This window comes from Lipophrys pholis (assembly GCF_963383615.2).
Source record: "Lipophrys pholis genome assembly, chromosome: 1".
Taxonomy (NCBI): domain Eukaryota; kingdom Metazoa; phylum Chordata; class Actinopteri; order Blenniiformes; family Blenniidae; genus Lipophrys; species Lipophrys pholis.
In genome coordinates, this window is record NC_137635.1 from 33,818,142 (window position 1) to 33,836,112 (window position 17,971).

Consider the following 17,971-nt stretch of genomic DNA (forward strand, 5'->3'; position numbering starts at 1 on the left):
TTCTAAGGTGATGATACAAAACCAGTAAACCACTGTGTGATACTGAAAATATAACGAAATATTCTTTATAACAGTTTACAAAATATGAGCCTGCTGTTAGCATTTTCGTGATGATATGAATTAATGTAAGGGAACTATTGGAAGAAATGCAATTATTGTAAATACATTTCTTTACCAAAAGTACCAAATTTCTAAGTGATTTACAAATCGAGGTACACTTTAAATAGATGAGATGCAACCAAAGTAAATTCTTGACTTCACAGGAATGATTGCCACCAGATTTTCTCGTGGATCAATTAAGGTTAAGTTACTTCCTGTATTAAGACATGTTGTTCAGTTGTACGGTATTATAATGAATACCATCCCTTTCTGGAGCTTCCAGCTGCCCTAGGCTGTGCATTTAGGTCTGTTCTTTTGATTTCTGCTGATGTAAATTGTCAGTAGATGTCAGTTCATACTCTTGCGTACAGACGGACTGCTGCGTCAGAAAATTTTTATTAAAATCACACATCATATGATAAATGCATTTGGATTTCAGACAGAATTCACAACAATTCAACTCCACATTAACCAACATCATCTAAATGAATAACACAGTTGAAATACCAGGAAGATTAATAACTATCAATGTTAGTCTCTCTCTCTCTCTCTCTCTCTCTCTCTCTCTCTCTCTCTCTCTCTCTCTCTCTCTCTCTCTCTCTCTCTCTCTCTCTCATTTCTATATCTTTAGCTTTAGCTTTTCAAATTAAATGATAATTCACATACACCTATTAGCAACCAATTAATCATGTTACTTAAATTTCTAATTAACTAAGCGCCATACACAATACTGATGATTCTGTTATCTACTGGTGTTCTTCATCCGTGGCTCAGGCGTTTGGTCTGCTTTCATTATTGTCCAATCTCGCCTGTACAATTTGAAGCTTGTCTTGAATGCAGAGAAAATAAAAGTAATGGTCTTTACTCATTGTAAGTTACCAGAATACCTTCCAGAAATAACCACCACTCCAGGTAGAATGTGTCAGCAGCTACAGGTATCTTGGTTTTGTGCTTGATCCAGAGCTTTCTTTTAAAGAGCACATTGCAATTTTGGTTCGCAAACCTATAATTAAGATTGGATTTTATTTTCATAGCAAATCATGTTTTTCCCTAAGTGCTTGCAAATGTCTTGTGTCGGCAACATTTTTACCACTTATCGACTATGGAGATGTTCTTCATATGAGCGCTTCATCGAAATGTCACTTTATTCTAATCTGCCTTAAAAAAATCTGCATTCTATCGTTTGTTTCTAGTAATCTGCACTTTCTCATTTTGACTATTATATACTGTTAATTGTGTAAAATTCTGTTTTATATGTTTTTAATCTGTGGATACAATGACCTCTTGGCCAGATCACCCCTGTAAAAGAGATCTCGATCTCAATGGGTTTTATATTTTCCTGGTTAAATAAAGCTTAAATGAAATGCAAATTTGTTTAGTGTTAACGTTTTCCTTTAACAGACAGGACTAATGGGTACGCCTCTCTTGGGTTCATAGGGTGTTGTCCTTGTAACCATCTTGATGCAGTCTAGGATCGGGCAGACGCTGAGGCATAGAGTGCAGCCTGTACAACTATCGGTCACGAAGGGAAGGTGGGTCTCTGGGTCGAAGGTGATCGCCTGAGGGAAGATGGACAAAGTCCTATTATATGGCAGACTCACATAAATCATTAATATACATTTTTAGTCATTTAGGAGATGACCGAAGGAAAAAAAAATAAATGTCTTGATGTAATCAACTACCTGGTATCCAGAGTCGTTGCAGGTCATGTAACATTTACCACAGTTAATACACATCTCTTCATCTATCAAAGCCTGGACCTGATAACACGGGAAAGGAAAGAACAGTGGTTATGTTCAGTTTGTAGTCACCTGGGATGTTTAATATAACTGAATTAATTTTGTTTATTAGCTCATAAAAACACAGTTTGGATGAAGATGCTAAGAATGGAATTGCAACAATGGTCTTTGGCCATTTATCCAATTTTAAATGTATTTCTTCTTCTTTTCACACTATAAACTGGGTAAACTATAAGAGCTGAGACTGCGAAGTACCTGTTCCATGTTGTTGAGCTCATGGTATGCTCCAATGTGACGCAGGGCTCTGGCAATCACATCCTACAAAGATAACACATCACATCAAGTACCACAAATGTTTGCTTTGTTCTATATACATTTATAAAACAAACGATATACTGATCAGAGGCTCTATGTACTTATCACACCTTGACAGCAGGAACAGGCTTTTTGGGTGTCCTGATCTGGCTGGTGTTGGTTTCCACCACATCAGTTACACCAGCGTCTCTGAGTCCTTTTTTGTATTTTGCGAGGACTTCTCTCCTCTCCTCTAGGTACGGACCAAAGCTGGGGAGGCTCTATATACACACAGACATTTTGAGATATTGTTGAACATTAAGATGAGTGAATCTGTGTTTTCAGCAGCTCAATGACAACCTTGCACATCAGTAATAGGAGTCAACAATAACTGAGCAATAGCCATCTTTTTTCACCATCTTATAAAAGCTGTATTAAGTCACTATTACATCAGTATTGGTATTAAACAGTTTTACCTTTCCAACCAAGTCTTCCACTCTGGGAACTGGTTTTCCTTTCTGATGTCTCTCTGTTGGAGGAGACTGTCCATCCCAACCCTCCAGCTCCAGGCTCTTCAGGTACAACAGGGCCTTCAGACCTAAGCAGATAAAACACAGAATCTTACTACAGGCTTTGCGATCAAAAAGCATAAACATGTTAAAGCAATTGAAATTATAGCGACACAGCTACATACCTACACAGTAGTCCTCAATCAGTGTGAAGTCCTGGTTCTGAACAGCACTGCACACCTGTGATAGGAAAAGTCGACAGTGTCAACGCAAACAGTTTCATGGGATTAAAATCTTTTGTTAGGAAATGTAATAATATTTGTTATTTCAGTAAAAGAATCTTGCAATATGTGAACAATCCTTATTTCTTTAAAAAGTGTCTATTTTAACATTATAATTCATCTATATTTCGTCAAACACAAGCACGCCACACAGAAAATGATCAACTAAAAGCAAACGTGCAGTGAAGTCTTTGGAAGTTTGTGGTAAAATGAAATGCCAACAGAATACTTTTTATCAAGTCATTAAAGCTACATTTTGTTGTTACACCATAATACGTGACAACAAAATATTTTCACCTGTAAGACTGATGCTCCTGCGTGGAGAAACTGCAGCCCAGACTCCGCTGAGTCGATTCCTCCCGTGGCCAGAACAGGAAAACCAGGGATGGCACTGCCAATGGCTGACACTGCTCTGAGCGAGATGGGTCTGATGGCGTTACCTGTGCACATCAGTCACAAGTGATTTCAGATTTAAAAGACAGTAGGGAGACCCGCTGAGATGCATGGTTTGGAGACCAGAAGTACTCTATGAAAGACAGGGAAATGAACTGGAAGTGGCAGAGATGAAGATGCCATGACTGTGACTGGAGGTGAGAAGCATGGACACGATTATAAATGAACAGAGGGGCAGCTGAGGTTCAGCAGTTTAGAAATAAAGCGAGAGGGGCCTTACAATTTGACACACTTTTGACGTGCGCTGAACAGAGATAGTGGATACATGAGAAAAGACTTCAGTGATAGAGCTGCCAGGCAAAGGTGAGGAATAGGATTTCAGACAGGATTCATGGAAGTCGGGAATAAGAACAGTGAGATGGTTGGTCTACCAGTGGAGGAAGCAGATGATTTACTATGGACACTCTGTAAAGGGGCAGCTGAAAGATCTTTGCAGGCAAAGCTCTCCAAATTAATTCAGGTTAATTTCATTTATATAGTGCCAATAGCAACACAGTCATCTCAAGGAAATTTTACAGAGAATGAGCAAGCATAGGCGAAGGTGGAAAGGGGAAACTCTCTTTTAACGGGAAGAAACCTACAAAACCACATTCAGATGTGGCAGGTTACTGCTGTTCCAGTTGTTTAGGGAGAAGAATCAGAGAAAAGCATTGCAGATTACAAAACTACAGTTCCACAGTCAAAAATCACACAAGAATGTACAGATAGAGAGAGCGAGAGAGAGAAAAGCACAAATTACAGGAGAGAGACTAAATGTTAGTGGCATCTAATGATGAAACATGGTTGTAAGAGAAGTGCAATCCAGTAAAGGTCACACGGTATTCTAAATCTATAGCAGATTGTCTAGAAAATCACCCAGGTGGCCTGCAGCAGCCTTCCCTGTAACTTTATTAAATAGAAAAGTTTTAAGCCTCACCATAAAAGTAGAGATTGTGTTAAGCGAAGTGTAATCCTCTAAGATTTATAAATTCTTAAATGGTTATATAATTTATAGTTTACAGACTTTGAATGCGATGATTAAAGTTGTTTTTTGGGTTTTATTTTCTTTAAGAACCTTTTGGTGTACAGTGTCATGTGAAGGTCATTGCGATATGTGATTTTGCGTATTCTATATACTATATTCTATTCCTGTTGTATCAAACTGTGTAATATAATCAACTGACCAGACACGCCTCCATATGTGGTGCGTTTGCCGGCACCAACACTCGGCCAGGGAGAGCCGTCTGCTTTCAGCCCCATCAGTCCTGAGACTGTGTTTGTAGCAGTGACTCCATCTGCTCTGCCTATAATGAAAAAAAACAAACAAAAAAACATTTACAGGTACAATAAGTGTGTGCAGGTCATTCATCAAGTCTTGCATAAGTGACTGTGAAGTGTTACTGCTACACAGTGTTACAAAGGTAAAACAGAAATAGAAAGGGAAAATGTGTGGAATAATCTGTGGTCACCTTCATGGGCTGCCTTGGCGATGTCCACAATATTGGTAACATTCGGTGTCAGTTTGGCAAAGAATGGAATGGAAATGGCCGCACGCACCCAACGACAGATGTTCATTACCAACACTGGATTCTAAAGACACAAGAAATGATGCATTCAAACCAGTTTTCTGTTTTTACACCGAGTTTCAGGTGTGTTGATTCTAACATGTCTATATTCATATATGTTTGGCTTCATCTGTTTACAGATCCGTGACTTCAGCATGTGGTTTGGTCAATATTGTTCATAGGGAGGAATGCTGTACTTGTGAAAGTCAAATTTGGACACTGTGAAAATTGATAAAACTTCAATCTGATTTCATACCTGTCCACATGCCAAGCCCATGCCTCTCTCTCCCATCCCATGAGGACAGGACAAGTTCAGCTCCAATGCATCAGCTCCTGATGCCTACACCCACACCCACACCCACACCCACACCCACACCCACACCCACACACACACACACACACACACACACACACACACACACACACACACACACACACACACACACACACACACACACACACACACACACACACACACATTGTAATAAATACACCACTGTTACACGGTGCAGGTTGATCTTTAAGGAAAGGTTGTGTTTTGCTCACCTCTGCCATCTTGGCCAGCTCTGTCCAGTCTTCCTTGTTGTAACTACACATTATACTTGAGATCACAATCTAATGGAGTGAGAGATCCAGATTTGTAAAAGAATATTTTTTCAAATATGCAAAGGAAATTAAATAAAAATGCCATCCACCGCATGATTTTTCAGGTCACCATATATAAACACCACATAGATCATTCATATAAATTGATTGATACATATTGATCAACACATTTACAAGCCCATAAATAGTAAAGTAAAACTTGATCAGACATGAAATGCAACTTCAGGTGTGTATAAGATATGAAACTTACATTGTTGGGGAAGTCTTTTTTCAGCTCAGTCACTGACTTACACCAGTACGCTGCCGTCTTCTCACTGATGAGCTCGATGTTGAGAAAGGAGCCCTGACCAGGTCCATACATATGACCGGAGGTGGTGCCTCGCACAATGCGAGGGGACACGTTGGTCACCAGGTCCTACAGGCACAAATGCAGTTTTTGGATTGATCAGACCCAAAAGATCAAGTTTTTTCGCCGACACATTTTTTTTTTTTGATAGAGTGATCAAATGGTGCTTTTAAGATATTGTATTATTACAGATTAACAAAATTCTTTAGTTGTTTATAAGAACGGTACCTTATCCAAGCCAAAAGTCTTCGTCAGAGCGAAGCCCCATCCTTGTTCGAAAGCTCTTCTGATCATGGCTGTGCTGGTGGTGGGAGGGGCAGAGGCCAGGCCAAAGGGGTTGGGAAACTTTATCCCACAAACCTCAACACTGATGTCCACTTGATCTATGGCACTGTAGAACATTGGCAGCTTTGGAACTGAATCCACTGTCTGTCCATGCTGGGACTATGGCAGGAGGAGGGAAGGGAGTAATATTTTGAGTCCACAGTCACAGCAGGTGAGAATTACTTACCCTGCTTACCATGCATTTCAAGGTAAAAGCCTAAAAGTCATAGTGGGCCTACTTGTATGTATCTATGGATATGCCATGAAGCTTGTTTCCCATCGTTCACCGACTCCACAGTGGTATTTGCCAAACCGGCGATGTCTCCTCCGGCAAACACCCAGGGCTCGCTGGTCTGCATAGTGTCAGTGTTAACTTCTGGAGTTCCCCAGCGGCTCAGCTTCACAGGAGCCATTGCTGCAGTCACTATGTGCAGAGACAACATGTGGACCAGGTTCACATATCAAATTTGTGCATTTATAAACTAAATCAATCTCTGATGAACATTTAATGCTTGAAGTGTTATTCTGGTTAAAAAAGATAACATTAAAAACTCTCAATCAACCACTTTTACGAATATCTCTAAGTTCTTTTTTTGACATTTCTTAGAAATGAAGGTAAGAAGTCTGATGGTATCACAGATTCTGAATTGATTCAAAAAACTCAAACAGGCTTTAAAATAGCCGAGTGCATCATTGTTGGTTGTTCTTAGATTTGTTAAGAGTCTGTGAGAGTATTTCAATTCAACGTGCCTGACAGGATAAGGTGATTAACATTGCTTTCATTAACGTTTTAAAATATTTTTCTATTGATTCTGCAGTGTTACTTATATTTTTGTCACTAGTTTTAGTGCATTTGTGTCTCACAGCTCCGTTACCTTGTGGCTCATTCAGCATGGAGCCAAAAGCACTGATGATATAATCGGCCTTCAGCCTGATGATCTGCTCCTCGTCTTCCAGCCAATCGCCACTCTCCGTCTGCTCAGTGCGACAGAACTGCAATCCAGAAACTCGTCCATTCTTCATGATGACCTCACGAGGAGACAGGAAGGGCAGGAACTCGCACTTCTCCTCCTTAGCCAACTCCATCTGACGGAAAGCAGAACAGCATATTTATGCACTCCTCCATTCATCCATCTGTCTACATATTGCATCTGTCTGCCCCCCACCCCACCGACCCCACCCCCATCTGGCTCTCGTTCACACCTCCTCGGGAACGGCTCTGACGTTTGTGAATCCTTTCCTGAAGCACACAAATACTCTCTTGGCTCCACAGCGGAGGGCTGATGTGGCACAGTCGAACGCGGTGTCACCGGCCCCCAGAACGATCACCACTCCCCTCAACTCTGGCAGAGAGGAGCGACACTGACACATACCTGGAGAGAGAGGAAGTCATTCAAGACAATCTTTCATTAACTTCGTATTTATCAACAACAGTTTTGGTGTTTCTGAACTTTCGTACATCATTACAGTCACTAGTAACCTCTTCAAAAAGCTGTGCAGTCCAGGAACTTTACTCTTTTTTCAGGTGCTTGTCTGACTTCACTCTTGTATCTCCCTCTTTGCTGACATACCTTTGATTGTGCCGGGTGATCCTTCTTACACCCCGCTTCTCATTTACGTGCCGTCTTCGGTTTTATCTGTCTTATTAAGTTGCATTCCAGCCCCGTTCTACTCCCTTCCAGATATTAGTGAACCCATTGTCTCACTTTGTTCCGAGTTGTGGTTTTCAAAATGGCCTGTTTTCTTCTAGCTCATTTGGAGGATTATCCCTTTAACAACTGTGTTCTAACTGCATTCAAACGTCATGCCAGTAATCAAATACTAGCACTTAACTGTGAAGTGTAGTGATATTTCCTCAGCAGATTTTCTTTTGTTGACCCTCACGTGTTTATTGCTTGTCACCATTTCAGTGCAAGTCTTTGTTGTTTTAAACTTTGCTCTGTTCTTCAGTCTTTGGATGTATGCCAACTCCATTTATGGATTTGTTTTCAGTATTTGAACTGATTCCCTGGGTAGGACTTCCTGGCTTTATCAGTTGACTTTTGCTTCTTTGAACTTCACCTTCTGTCCGGTGTCTGCCTCTGGGTTTAAGTTTCAGATGTGTCTGGAAATGTTCACACACATTCAACACTCTCTCCCCTCAGTTTCTTTTTTCTTCTTTTTTTACATTTTTTCTCAGCAGTACCTTTCTTGCTGGCTGAAGCCACAATGGGCAGAAAGTCTTTAGAGGTGAAGAACCCTTGATCTGTGGTTAATCCCTGGAAGATTTTAGCTCTGTTGGCTTGTGGAAGACCTACAGTCAAACACAGAGTGGGGAGGGGAAGAGAAACATGCAATATCAGTTGCTGATGTAGTTCAAAAAAACCTATATAACTTAGTAGAAAAATACACATTTACAAATCCTGCGCAATTGACGAAAAGTTAATGCACATTGCACTCAGTATACGTGCACAATCTGTATAGTGATGTCTAATAAATGAAGCTCACCAATCCCAATGAAGACAGCCTTAAATCCTTCCTCCTTCAGAGATGTCAGAGTCATTCCATTAACACCAAAACCCTTCTCACAAACCACCTGTGCACATCAAACATGTGTTTTAATTCAGCTGTAACAATTTAGTGACTCTTGAATAATATATCATTGTGTTTTCATGAATTCGAATTTATACCTTAACTCCCAGGTCCTTCATCAGACCTATTTCAAACTGGACCACTTCATAGGGAAGCCGGAACTGAGGGATTTCTGCGGTGCTGCATGAAAACAGGTATATTTTTCAATGATGAAATTCTTATACTATCTATGACATTTTTTCAAAGGCCCGTTTGCCTGCATCTTAACGTTTGATAATTCAAATCTATTGAAGATGTTTGTGAGAAAGTCATAATCCAGGACCTATTATTAGAATCACATTATCCTGTGTTTGAAACATTTGAACACTCATTCATCAAATAATTAAATCATAGCCTGTCGTGTTTCATAAAATCACATTATAGCTAACACTCTTTCCCTGACTGTGCGAGCCCATGACATACCCTACAAATAAACTGATACAATACCTCAGTCCTCCAGTGTACTTCTGTTTCTCAAATATGGTGATGTTATCATATCCAAGACGGGCCAGAAAAGAAGCACAACTGACTGAAGCAGGGCCACAGCCAATCAGAGCAACTGGGGTATGGTAGGACTCTGGCATCTGGCTGGCTGGTGGGAGCTCTGGGTTCCTGACCTGAGGAATTCCCATTTTGCTAAACACCTAAGAAGAAAGACAATAGCACAAATGCAGTTGATATGTCTTATTTGCTGAGACCTCAAGTAGACAGTGTTAACACCAAAGTGTACTTTGAATGAAATTAGAGAAATCTCTTGTGACAATAGTTTGAAGATTGAAAGGGGATTTTGAGGAAATATAGTTTTGTGTAATTATATTGCATCAATCCCTCTATTATATCACTTTATCCATGTCATGTCAAGAAGAATTCTGCCAGAGCAACAACTTGTATTTAGTGTGTTTTCTGCTGTACTCCATGTAAACGCAGACGACAATGTACCTCAGTGGCAAACTGCTGCAGCCCTCCGATGTTAATGGGTCCTTCTTCAGAAGCATACAGGTTGCAGCCTCCAACACACAGCTCGGATGTGGGGCAAACCATTCCACAGGTCAAACCCAGAGGGTTGTCGGATAAAATGGCCCGAGCAGCTCCGTAGTAGTTCTGTTACATGAACAAACAGACCGTACATGTGTGAATGAATCTGTATTTTACCACATATGTATATAAACGTGTGTGTGTCATTACAGTACCTTATTGGAGATACTTGTAATAAATGATTTGATGTCCAGGTTGGTTGGGCAGCTCTTCTGACACGGAGCATCTGCACATTTCAGACACCTCGGCACAAATTTTCAATAAACGTTACTTTTATATTTCTTTTGATTACTTAATTTTAAATAATTCTCATTAGGATGTACGGTAGTGTTTTAGATCAAACACATTTTCTACTGGCAAAACTGATTAAAAAAACAACAACCCTTTTTTTTGATCTACAATAGCATGAAAACTAAAAAAAAAAAAAAAAGTTAATTAACTCACCTCAGTGCTTCCCGCAGAGCACCTCGCTCACTCAACGTTGTGTGCTTGATATCATCAAAGTTGTTTTCTAACTTCACACACGACTAAAAGATTTATAGAGACAGTAAGGATAAATTGACTATGATGCTTAAATTTGATCCAAGACAATTTACGTGCATTCGTATTTGTGTCGTACATCACAGTTCTTTTCAGGGTTTCTTTTCCAGTGTTTCTTTTCTTTCTTCTTATTGGCTGTGGACATGATCTGAGCATGAGTCTTGACTCTGGGATTCAGAGCCATGATGCTCTGAGGAAAAAAAAAATACACTGAATGAAACAAAGAGTAAGAAACTAGGATTATGAGAATAAAACAGGAAAAAAAAGCATCACAGAGATTTTTAATCTCAAGTCAATATACTAGATTAATCCCAGACTTCTCGGACGTTACTTTCTTTAAACAAACCATTCAAATAATTTGTATGGCTGTGAAGTATATATATATATGAAATTCATCAACATCATAAACAACAGGGTTTCACCAATCACATTATTATTATTATCAAAGTGATATTGGTGCTTTTAAATTTGACTTTATGGAAACACCAGTGTAATATAAAAGGGTCATGAGACATTGTTTTAATTGTACAATTGCAGTATTGGATTGCCATCCAGATAGTTTGGAACTGTGACACATTGTGGAAGTGAAAATGCAGCATTATCTGTTTTGTTTGCACACAGATTTTCAAGTGAACCCTCAGTCTCAGGAACATTCGTGGAAATGTGGCTGTTTGAACCATTAAGGTCAAGCTGATAAGATAATGCCACAGGGTAATGTGACCTGTTTCAATCAGTAATATATACAGTGAAAAATGAAGATATAAGATGTGGCCCCTAGTTATAAAATTAAAAATAAAATTAAACAAAAGAAAATAAAAGCCTTGACGGTATTGTCAATAACTCACTAATCGACTGCCACCGTCACTTTAACATGAGGGTTCCTAAATCAACAATGGGATTCCTGCAAATTCTATTTCTTCTTGTACACCAAGACATACAAACAGGTGCATCACAAAATGTTTTATATTACATCTGAGGTATTTTTTTGTTTGTCCTACAGGGCGCCCTACTCATGAGTTCAAGGTACATTTTGCCATCTCTACAGTCCAAGCTTGCCTCTGCACTTCAGTCACGTGTGTTGATCAGTCACTTATCTGCAGCTTGTACAACCAAACACATGGCTTGTTACGTAGTGCCATGTCAGGAATATATTACTATGTAACTGCACAATATGGCCTCTCGGAGGTTTTTTTTTTTTAACAACAAAACACGTTGAATTCATGAATCACATTTTGAGGCCATGGCTATCAATACACATTTACTAAAGACATCTCCCAGTACTGCAACGATGCTGCACGTAATATGCTTATTTTCTATTTGATGTACTTGTCTGTGTTTTCAGAAATGGGTCCAATAACATCAGTGTGACTTTATTGTTTATCTAAAAATAAACATATGCACTGTTTTTTTTTAAACAAAAGACCTATTTGAGGGCAGGGACACTGCAGTCATTTGATTATTGACTTTATTAGTGCTTGTTTGCTTATCATGTCCACTCTCTGCATCTGGTTCACACTTTCAGTTCATTTGAAAGATCACTGGATGTCCATCACTCCGAGTTCAAAACTAAAGAAGACAACACTTTCGAAGGTGTCAGCTTTTAAACTTCCTCCCTTCCGAGATCCGTTCCCTTTGTGAACTTCATGCTTCGATTTCGCAAACACATTTCTCTCTGTGCTTTTGCAGAAAGTGTATTTGTCTTCTTTCTTTTCATTGAGGAGGAGTTTGTGCTGTCTGTTTTTTTTTTTTTTTGAGGTATTCAAATATTACTTGATCACTGTACTTAGGTAGATTTCCCAGGTAGCTATCTTTACATTATACTTCACTTTTACTTCCTACACTTGAACACAAATATTCATAATTTCTACTCAGATAAAATCTTGAAAATGGTTCATGACTTATTTCAATCTCTCCGAATGGCTGCTCAGAGCTACAGTAAGTCGAGGTCAGTTCTCTAAACTGAAGCTGTAGAGGTTTCACATAATGGTGGAAATCAAGACTTCCTGTTTCTAATTACAGAAGTGAAAGTCCTTGCAAAATAAAAACCTTAAATGGATGTATTGTGTTTTATATAAAGTACAGTCAAGTCAAAACCTGATTTTTTTATTTTTTCTAAAAAAGATTTAGTTCCTGTTTCAAAACAAGTTATGTTATTTATCATTGGCCAATATTTTCACTTTTTTATACGGACGTAATGATAGATCATAGATGTTACAAAAGTTCAACACGACTTCAAATATGTGCAAACTAAATCCCTGTGAGACCTTAGATTAGCGTTGGTGGAAACTAATCCTTAAATCCCATCTGCATTGGTAAAAACGTGACTCCGTGTAAATTAAACCTCCGTATGAACACAGTATTTTAATGAAGGCAATAAAAAAAGAACATTTTAGAGAGAGAAAGATATAAGGAAGCAGATGTGTAATTTACCTCAATGTCTGGAAGATCTCTACTCAACATGATGCTCTGGTCTGGGGGTAAAATCTTCGAAATGGCTCTTTATGATCTGGAGATCGCGGTGGACTCTCTGGGTTAGAGGTCCGAAGCACTGTCCGGGACTGCTCTGCTCCCAACTGGAACTATCTGTGTGCTGATCGTCCTTATCAGGGCCACTCCTTTCCCCGGCAGTTATGATAGATTAGAGCCACCGAACTTGGTTCTTTCTCAACCTGTAAATAAGAAGAACTTGATCCAAAGGTTGTTATCACCCTGCTGCGGTCAAAGTTTAACACAGCAGGTTTCTGGTACCGTTGCACAAAACTCTGGATAAAGCAAACAGTAACCATCGTGAACTATTAAGTTCAAACTCCACCTCTGAGAAGAGGGAGTGGCGCCCTGTACACATTTATCTATGAAAACATACGTTTAACCTTTTCACTTTTTCCTCCTCATTGGCCTACAGAGGGCCCGGACACTCACTAGACTGTCAGTGACAGAGGTGGAGGTATTGTGATCCTGTACAGAGCAAAGACCAACAAATTAAAGCAACAATACCACATTAAATACAGCATTAAGTAAAAATCTCAAGATAAGGCAAGACAGGACAAGGCTAATGTATTTATAGAGCACAATTCAGACACGAGGCAATCCACAGTGCTTTCCAAAGAAATACATTAAAGCTTTACAAAGAAGTAGGAATTAAACAGATTAAAGCAAGAATTTAAGAATCTTAAGCAATTAAGAGCATGAAATAGTTTAAACCCTCACATTCTCTCTCCCACACTTTCATCCTTTTCATCGGATCGACTTTACTCTGCACTTTTGCCTTATTGGTATGCCGCATCACATTTTAGGCCAAAGTCGTCTCGTCGGAGAATCCCACAAGTCACGCTGTTCTGTGTACCTTCGCAAATAATGCACGTGCTCTATGAACTGTATTTATATATTGGACACACATAGAACTTTTTTCTTCTATGTTTATGCTAAATAAACATATAATATCAGTGTGGCGAGGAGGAGGTAAAATAATAAATGGAAGTAATATTGTTATCAAAGAAAAGGGCTTGACAACCGTGGGAACTTCACCCAGAGACTGACCTGTTTAACACAAGTCACACAAGGTTTGTTTTCTCAAGGAGGCCGGAGACGTGGTTACAAGTTTTAAAATAGAACTTGTATTTATTAAATCATCCTTTTAAAAACACACACTGATTAAACTCCACACAGTAATGGGCGAGGGAGAAAACCTGATCAGGGCTGAGGCCTAGTGGATGGATCCACCAAAAGACAAAGTAATCAACGCCTATGATATATACAGTGTATTACTACTGCGGATTTAGTTCAGGTACTGTTGGGTGTGGGGAGGTCTGCGGTGGTGAATGGGACTCATACAAGGTGAATGAATCGCTGCTCACTGGACGTTTCCTCCGTAAAGACCGATTGAGACGAGCTGACTGAACGCATCATGAGGCGACCACACTAACATCAGTCCCCTGACAGCATCCTGTTCAGGCCAAATGAAATCTTCTTACATATTGCGATTTTGACATTAGCAGGAAAATAATGAATGATTACCTTTGTATTTGAGGCTGCTGCTGGTGTGATGTTTAGATGTGAACACTGCCTTTGATTGTTGGACAGTTTCATTTGTCTACAGTACATTAGAGGGAAGTTATTGAATTGTATTACCAGTTCATTAAAACTATGACAATAAATGTCAAACCATGTGGTGACGTCATATTATATTTTAGTCATATGTCTTCTCGCCTTCATTCAGATAGTTAATAAAACACAAATTAATACTATGGCTAATAATAACACATAAAAACAAAGAAAATAAATGAATGTATCATTGATTCAAACTATTAAAAATTAAATATTAATAAAATGAATTGCAGAAAAAAACAAAACAAAACATATTGTCAGTCAGTCAGTGATGTGTTAATGTTATTATAATCCTATAGAGAGCAGCCCACTCTAATATCTTTATTCAAATTAAAGGCCCATCAGAAAAGCAGATCTAGACAAAATTCAGATTTAGATTACATTACATTACATTACATTACATTAAATTACATTACTTTAGATTAGATTTGATTAGTTATAAACAAAAAAATCATTTAACTTCAGACTGATAACAGGCAAGATTTGGATATGGTATATGAAAATTAGAGCCCCTTTGAAAGCATATCTGGGCTTGAATGACTCTGATTTCAGACTGATATTAAAATAAATGTCCATGTTATCATTGAACCATTCCAACTCAGACTGATAGTAGGCCACCCCAGGAGGTCACTCACTAAGTATCAGCGCAATCTGATGTAGCATAGCAAAATAAGAGCACTTTGAAATAGCACTTCTGAGCTCCATCCACGCTAACTTTGAAATGATATTAAAAAGAATTTCCCTGTTATCATTGAACCATTCCACCTCAGACTGATAGTAGGCCACCCCAGGAGGTCACTCACCAAGTATCAGCACAATCTGATGTGGAGTTTCAAAATAAGAGCACTTAGAAAAAGCACTTCTGAGGTCCAGTCACAATAAATTTGAACTGAGATTAAAAGGAAATTCCCTGTTATCATTGAACCATTCCTACTCAGACTGATAGTAGGCCACCTATAGACGTCACTCACCAAGTATCAGCTCAATCTGATGTGGAATTCCAAAATAAGAGCACTTTGAAATAGCAAATCTGAGCTCCATCCACGCTAACTTTGAACTGAGATTAAAAAGAAATTCCCTGTTATCATTGAACCATTCCACCTCAGACTCATAGTAGGCCACCCCAGGAGGTCACTCACCAAGTATCAGCTCAATCTGATGTGGAGTTTCCAAATAAGAGCATTTTGAAATAGCAAATAACAAGTGGCGGCTGGCTTGACGTCGATCTCCGAAGTGAGGGCTGGCTTGACACCAGTACTTGCGGCGGGAGCGCAGAGACACTCGGACAGTCGCTCCACCTCAAGACATTGATGGATGGTGGGTCCGTACAGCGAGTGTCCACTGGCGAAAGGATTTAGCGAAGTGCGTACATGGCTGCAGGGCGTTTAACTAGAAAGTGAAAGTAAAATTAAGAGAGGAGGGAGGGGTGGGGAGTATTCGTCACAACATGACGCTCCTGTGAAATACATAAAAAATCATCTAGAGCAATAAATTCTACAGGTGGGAGGACAGTATTCAGCGCATGACATTTCAAGTTCACATCTAAACATCGCAACAGCCTTAAACACAATGAAAAACAGTCATTTATTTCTATAGTGTCAAAATCCCAATACATAAGAGGAGTTTTTTTGGGTGGGCCCGAACAGTTTATGCGTAGTTTGTTAATGTTAACCACTATTGTGAATACCTGTCACTTGTCTTACTGGGAGAGGAGAGGAGATGAAAAGCAGAGGAGACCAGAGGAACAAGAGTTGAAGAGCAGAAGGGAGAGCAAAGGGGGTTAACAGGAGGTGAAGGACCAAATATAGGCAGAAAATAAAGTTATTGATAATGATGATGGTATGGTAAATATGATGGGGTCATATTTTCCAACAGTAGTATGTGTCCCCATACCTGGAATGACGCCCCAGAAGTGGAGACAGTCTGTCCTCTCTCTCCCTGGGTTGTTTCAAATTAAAAAAAAGTTTATTTCATACACAATAAATGAGTGTTGCACACTGAACGGAACAATCTGCAATGTAATTCCCAAGTAAGCTGTTGTTGTTAATCTGTTCCATTAGTATATTTAATGTTTTTTGCAATGAAAGTGGTCAGTCTTTTAAAAAAAACAAAAAAAGGATAATCACCTGTGAGCCACCTTTTAATGGTATTCAACTGGAAAAAATATTTTGGGATGTTCATTTGAATGGTAAAGGGAATAGAATTAGGGGATACCATCAATGATTTACCACCCTAGTGCTGCCCTTGCATCACAGCGAGAAGGTTGTGGGTTCAAATACTGCCCGGGGCCTTTCTGTGTGGAGTTTGCATGCTCTCCCTATGTGTGCGTGGGTTTCCTCCGGGTATTCTAATATCCTCCCACAGTCCAAAAAAAAGATGCACCAGGGGTCCCTGAGCACGACCCTCGGCCCCCACCAGCTCCTCCTGAGCGCTGCTCTGTGTGGCTGCGACTGCTGGGTGAGTTCAGGAAAGGAATTTCCCCTCTGGGGATTTAATAAAGTACAATAAAAAAGAAGAGCAGAGAAGACGAGAGGAATGGGAGGAACAGAAGATGAAGAGCAGAGAGAGGAGGGGGGGGGGGGGGGGGGGGGTGCACCTGAAGAAGTGAACCATTTGGCTGTAAGACTTCAGGGCTTCAAGACGCTATGAATTAAAGATGTTGAAGATAAAAATTACAAACAAGCAATTGTCTGTCAAACAGAGTACGGGCTTGTCTAACTAACTCATCACTGTAATTCATAAACAAAACAAAGGACAGGAGTTTTGACGTTCGCCTCTTGTTTCATAAAAACTCTTCGCACACGGCAGTACAGAAGGAAAGTTCAGAGTGTCCTCAGAGACAAACAGCATGCGCCACATGCTCTGCTCATGTGGAGAGACTTTGGACACAACCTGCAACCAGGCCAGAAATCAACTGTGTGTCAAAACAATGTGCAATATTAGATCTAAGCTCAATTCTGTAAGAATGGGCATGTGTGTGCAATAATATAGATTATTTTATTTTTACAACTGTGTACAAGATTAATGCGCTGGTTATTTTCTCAGGACAAGAAAACATAAGCACTTTTTACTATATACATTCATATACCGTTTTCTTTACACTTTGAAGCAGGAGCCTCTATTTTGTACATCTTGCGTGCAATTCTATTCCAAGGTTACACACTTGTGAAGCTAACTTAAGCAATAAACAAAAAATACAATGTGTCTGTATTGTTTTGTTTTCGAGAAAATGGCAATAAGCATCAATAATAACAAAAAAGTGTGACAATCATAATGGACAGTAATGCACCCAAAACATTTCTGAATAGAATAAAACTGAAATAATTAATATCTAGACTTACATTTTGAATAAGTAATTGTATTCCAATAGTGGTAAAGGGTGCTCTCCTGGTTAGTCTGAAAGTCATACAACTTGAAGCTGTGTGTTTTAAGACTTGAAGGGAAACTGCAATAGTACGGTCATAATAATTGAACAATTCAATGCTGA

At 39.3% G+C, this 17,971-nt stretch overlaps 1 protein-coding gene across 1 annotated transcript; it reads right to left on the reverse strand.

Moving 5' to 3' along the window:
- Positions 1-472: 472 nt before the first annotated feature.
- Positions 473-15,942, reverse strand: dpydb (dihydropyrimidine dehydrogenase b). Its single transcript, XM_080482706.1, has 26 exons — positions 15,624-15,942; positions 12,811-13,049; positions 10,460-10,570; positions 10,285-10,367; positions 9,996-10,083; positions 9,745-9,906; positions 9,253-9,449; positions 8,865-8,946; positions 8,683-8,770; positions 8,381-8,488; positions 7,399-7,568; positions 7,071-7,281; positions 6,435-6,619; positions 6,100-6,315; positions 5,776-5,940; positions 5,466-5,534; positions 5,176-5,259; positions 4,824-4,944; positions 4,539-4,658; positions 3,220-3,362; positions 2,827-2,881; positions 2,609-2,730; positions 2,264-2,413; positions 2,094-2,156; positions 1,782-1,859; positions 473-1,658 (listed from the first exon to the last, which is right to left on the reverse strand). Exons 2-26 carry the CDS (start codon positions 12,838-12,840, stop codon positions 1,494-1,496), a joined length of 3,066 nt encoding a protein of 1,021 aa, XP_080338832.1. The 5' UTR covers positions 12,841-13,049; positions 15,624-15,942; the 3' UTR covers positions 473-1,493.
- Between the last annotated feature and the right edge of the window lie 2,029 nt (positions 15,943-17,971).